The sequence below is a fragment of the Chrysochloris asiatica genome, unplaced genomic scaffold (genome assembly GCF_000296735.1).
Source record: "Chrysochloris asiatica unplaced genomic scaffold, ChrAsi1.0 scaffold00061, whole genome shotgun sequence".
NCBI classification, from domain to species: Eukaryota; Metazoa; Chordata; class Mammalia; order Afrosoricida; family Chrysochloridae; genus Chrysochloris; species Chrysochloris asiatica.
The window spans coordinates 11,674,866-11,680,678 of NW_006408579.1; the positions used below are offsets into that span (position 1 = coordinate 11,674,866).

A 5,813-nucleotide genomic window follows, 5' to 3' on the forward strand; every position below is an offset into this window, starting at 1 on the left:
CCTTCAGCTTCCATTTATTTTAGTTCCTACAACTTTCCTAGACAAAGCCCCTGCTCAGGCCAGACAGCCTCACTCTTCCCTTTATCTCACCTTGTCCTCCCAGGTCACCTCACAAAGATAATTCTATCCTGACCACCTCACCCCAAATAACACCTTTTCCCAAAAATCTGTGTCATGCATCCATATTTCCTTGTTAATATAAATGATGTTGCCTCCTCACTGAGTTATGCATTCTCAAATGGCAGAGACCATGAAACCATGAAACTCGCTACAGAGTCTGGTAGGATTCCTTATTCATAAAATGCCTTGGATAAGTTTATACTGATGAGCATGACAATAAGAAATCAGAAAAGTATGGCTCTGTAGTCACACCACCATCTTCATCATCAATCACAAAACCCAAAGCCCTGTACATACTATTAAGAAGAATGATTTTCTTAGAACCACAGGATCTACTTAAACTGCCAGGTTCAAATTCAGGTTAAATTCTACTTGTTTTTGCTGTCGTTTTTAAACTTTGCATTCATAAGCAAGATTCATGCTATTCACCTAGGGCCTGACACAATGAAATGAACGAGAGGATGGAGAAAGTTGAGAGGAAGAAGAGAATGATGTTTATTTACTCCACTGAACACACACACACACACTTCAGAGAAACCTATTCAACCTTCAACACACACACACACAACAGTGTTGGAGAGTACAGAAGTTCAGCCCATCATAGCAAAAACAAGGAATGTGTCTTCTAAACATGTCCCTGGGAATTAACCAGTCTGGGCCAGAAAGTTGAAGCTCCCCAGGCTTCGATAACTAAGGACATTAAAGTAGTCGTGTGGCTCAGCATAGTCACCTTCCATCTGTTCTCTGTGGAGGTTGGCAGGGGCAGCTACCTGGATATCGTTTCCAGAGGATGAGGGAGTACCGGGATGCCAATTCTCCTGTTCAGATGGTGTTCCGCTTTCTGCAGAATGGATTTGAAGAGCTCTCTTCTGAAAACAAACAAACTACAAAGTGAGTATGTGGGGGTATTATTCAAAAGTCACTCCCTAACTCTTCATTTCTTACATAGGGAAACTTGTGTTCTTACTAAATCCGAATTTCTCAATAAGTCCTCAACCCCTAATTTCTCAACTTCGTTACAGCTAGATTTTAATACTAACCATCCCATTGATACAACATTTGTTATGTGTGCACTGTGCCCCATAACCCATTACTCCTATTTCCTGAGGTTGTGAGTCATCTTGCAGTCAGTGCCCTTTCTCTTTCACGTGTCACTGCAACTGACACTGTTAACTTAATTTTTCTTAATGACCTCCTTCCCTGGCTTCCCTGAAATCACTGTCTCCTGGACCTCCTCTCTTCCTCTGACCACCCACCTTCATTTTTATTTCAGGTCTGCACTTCCTCCTTACATACCAGTTCTCCAAATGAAGGAGTTCCTCAGGGTCCTGCTCTGTTTTCTCACTCAACATAGTCTTCCTACCTTTCTCTCTCTCTCCACATTGCTTCATCCACATATGCATCTACCACTGCCATCTGTCCTCCAGAGTCCCAAACTCTATCCAAACTGATCCAGGTTTCTTCCCCAGCTCCAGACCCAGACAGCCAATTATTAATAGGACGTTATTACCTGGTGACCTAAACTCCTGGTGTGGCATGCTAGGATAAACACTGGACTGTAAACCACAAGGTCAATGCTTCAAGCCCACCAGCTGCTCCTCAGAAACCCTATACAGGGTCACTGTGAGTTGAAACCAACTCAATGGCACTCACAATAACCTGGTGATCCACCTCAAGCCCAGATTCAACTTGTCTCAATGGGAAGCATCACATTCTCACACTCCCAACCCCATGCTTATCTCCACATATAGCTCCTGTCCCTACATTCTCTAACCTGGTTTATTGCACCAGCTAACCAGAAACCTGGAGGTTAATATTAATCTCCAATCAGCCATAAGATCTCATTTAATTTTACTCCTAAACAGCTCAAAAATTGATTCCCTCTCTTCCACTCCTACCACCATGCCTTATTTCTTACATGTACTTCCATTCTAGCTTGTCCCTAGAATCTCTCCTACCTCTAACTCAGCATTTGCATGGAGTGATCTTTAAAAAGAGAAAGCTAATTTATGCCATACTTCTGCCTAAAACCATTCATGGCTTCCATTATCTATAGAAGGTGATCAACTGGTGGACTTTAAGGATTTGAAAACTCCCTTAAATTGTACAAGTTTTTTGTATGTTGTAAAGGTGCATCCTTCTGGAAGGAAAATCCATAATTTCACTACATTTCCCAAACGAGACTGGGCTGCCCCCTTTGTGACTTGGCAGTGTTCACTCTTCCTACATCATCTCCAACCATAATTCCCCAACCAACATACTCCACCCTCTGGTATAGGGCCTGGACACTAGAGAGCTGTCATTTACTGAGAATCTCTTATGAGCACACACTGGACTAGCATCTTTATGTCATTCAAGCTTCTATCCTATTACATTTTCTGCTTTGGGATGAGCAAATAGACACAGGTGAGGTGACTTACCCAAGGACAAATCCAAGTTTTACACAAGTGTAAAACTTGGATTTGCCATCGGGTAAAATATCAAAACTATGTTCTGCCAAGCTGCCTCTCCTCTTGCAATTTCTCAAACGCCTTATACTGTTTCTTGCCTATCCATTTTGTACATGCTGTATCCATTTCCCATTTTCTCCTAAAAGTTGTTCCAGACTCATTTCTATAACACTGTGCCCAGAAAGCCTACTATGACTCCCTCGGGGTATTACTTTCATCCTGTGTGTTATAATATGGTCCTGGGTGTTATTTGTTTACTCATCTGTGATTCCTGGCCTTAAACAGGGAACCCCCTGGAGAGAATCTGTGCTGTACAGGGGGCTTCAAAAAAATTGTAGTCAAAGTCCATTATCTTTTCATTCCATTTTACACATACTTTTTGAAGCCCTCTGGTATTCCTGTGTAACCTCAGAGGCCCTAACAGATGTTCCATACATGTTGAGGACTTGTTTGGTGAATGAAATGTGTGCTCTCTGTATCTCTCTCCTTCCCTCCTCTCTGTCTCTCTTATAGCCCCATACCTAAGATAACCTGATTTTTCAAATCAAAGTCAGAGCTCATGGTTAGACAACTACAATTGCTCTTTTATTGAGACAATAGGACAAAAGTGTTGCAATCTGGGAAAAGCAGGATATGGAGTTACATCCATATAAGAACATTATAGATGAGAGAACAGGCACAAGCAGGATGGTCAGGAGACAAACATAATGACACCCTGGTGCAAAGCTGGCACCCTGTCTGCAAGAATGATGACTGCTCTACAGTGGATTAGACACCCAGCCAGAGTTCTGAATGACAGAATCACAGAAAGTCACAGGCTTGGGAAACAACACCAATAAACATCAAACAAATGTGACTATGTCCACCACACACTGCTCCCAAGATAAGAGATACCAGCACCATCATCAGCTAGTGCTAAAACCAGCAGAGTACACATACATATATGCAGGGAGGCTGAAAGGCAGAGTACATGGGCTATGTGAATGTACAAGCAAATACAAAACATTAGGGATGGAGCCACACTGCAGGGCTTGTGATGCTGGGCCTAGTAAGAAGTTATCTTTAGTCTCAGAAGAACACACCTGACCAAGAGTCAGATGGTACCGTCTGGACAAACATCACCCTTCTCCCATTTGCTATTATTATTCATTCATTTTCAGTAAAAGTATCTGAACCTTAAATAATTATAAGAAAACAGATAATTATTGTAGGGTATGCTGATGCTGTACTAAAAGAAAGTGTATACCTTGATGTAATCCAATCAGTTTCTAATATTTGTTGTTGTTAGGTGCCATCGAGTTGGCACTGACTCATAGCGACCTTATGTACATCAGAATGAAACACTGCCTGATCCTGGGCCAACCTCACTACTGTTGCCACGCTTGAGTCTATCGATGCTGCCACTTGGCCAATCCATCGCATTGGACGTCTTCCTCTTCTTCTCTGACCCTCCACCTTACTAAACATGATATCCTTCTCCAATGACTGGTCCCTCTTGACAACATGTCCGAAGCATGAGAGACGAAGTTTGGCCATTTTGACCTCCAAGGAGCACTCTGGCTGCACTTCTTCCAAAACAGATCTATTGGTTCTTTTGGCAGCCCATGGCACTTTCAATATTCTCCTCCAACACCATAACTCAAAAGCATCAATTCTTCTATGGTCTTCCTTATTCACTGTCCAGTTTTCACATGCATATGAGATTATTGAAAATACCATGGCTTGGGTCAGGCGCACCTTAGTCCTCAAGCTGAAATCTTTTCTCTTCAACACTTTAAAAAGTTCTTGTGCAACTGATTTGCCTAATGCAATATGTCGTTTGATGTCTTGACAGCTGTTTCCATGAGTGTTGATAGTTGATCCAAGAAGAATGAAGTCCTTGACAACTTCAATCTTTTCCTGTTGATAAGAATGTTGTTTATTGGTCCAGTGGTGAGGATTTTTGTTTTCTTTACATTGAGATGTAATCCATACTGAAGGCTGTGCTCTCTGATCTTCATCAGTAAATGTTGTAAGTCCTCTTCACTTTCAGCAAGTAAGGTTGTATCATCTACATTATCACAGGTTGTTAATGAGTCTTCCTCCAATACTGATGCCATGTTTTTCATCACATAACCCAGCTCCTTGGATTATTTGCTCAGCCTACAGGTTGAATAAGTATGGTGAAAGAACACAACCTTGTCGCACACCTTTCTTAATTTTAAACCGTTCAGTATTCCCATGTTCTGTTCAAACAACTGCCTCTTGGTCCAGGTACAGATTCCTTATGAGCACAATTAAGTGTTCTGGAATACTCATACTTTTCAATGTCATCTATCCATAGTTTGTCATGATCCACACAATCGAAAGCCTTTGTGTAGTCAATAAAGCACAGGTAAATATTTTTCTAATATTCTCTGCTTTCAGCCAAGATCCATCAGACATCAGCAATGATATCCCTTGTTCCACAGCCTCTTCTGAATCTGGCCTGAACCTCTGGAAATTCTCTGTCAATGTATGCTTGCAGCCATTTCTGTATTACCTTTAGTAAAACTTTACTTGCATAGGCTATCTAAGAGATTGTCTGATGATTTCCACGTTCTGTTGAGTCACCTCTCTTTGGAATGGACGCAAATACGGATCTCTTCCAATCAGTCGGCCAGACAGTTGTCTTCCAAATTTCTTGGCAGAGATGACTGAGTGTACCTACAGTACTGCCTCACTTTCTTGAAAGTTTTCAATTTTTATTCCATCAATCCCTGGTGCCTTGTTCTTCGCCAATTCCTTCAATGCACCTTGGACTTTCATTGGCTCTTGATCATATGCTGCCTCTTGAAATGGTTGAACAATAACCATTTCCTTTTGGTACGGTGACTATATGTATTCCTTCCATCTTCTCTTTATGCTTTCTGCATCATTCAATAAATTGCCCAGAGAATCTTTCAATAACGAAAGTTGAGGCTTGAATTTATTTCTTCAGTTCTCCCAGCTTGAGAAATGCTGAGTGTGTACTTCCTTTTTGGTTTTCTGATTCCAGATCTTTGCACATTTTCTTGTAATATTTGGCTTTATCTTCTCAAGATGATCTTTGAAATTTTCTGTTCAGCTCTTGGACCTCCTCATTTCTTCCATTTGCTTTAGCAGCTCTCTGCTGGAGACCAAGTTTCAGTGTCTCTTCTGACATCCATTTTGACCTTTTCTTTCTTTCTTGTCTTCTTAATCACTTTTTGCTTTCTTCATGTATAATGTTCTTGATGTCATCCC

At 41.3% G+C, this 5,813-nt stretch overlaps 1 protein-coding gene across 1 annotated transcript in view; it reads right to left on the reverse strand.

Moving 5' to 3' along the window:
• Positions 1-764: 764 nt before the first annotated feature.
• Positions 765-5,813, reverse strand: part of TIGIT (T cell immunoreceptor with Ig and ITIM domains) — a 28,827-nt gene continuing 23,778 nt past the window's right edge. The window contains exon 4 of the mRNA XM_006864168.1: positions 765-989. Coding sequence (XP_006864230.1) covers positions 765-989 — 225 coding nt within the window. The remainder of the gene's footprint in view (positions 990-5,813) is intronic.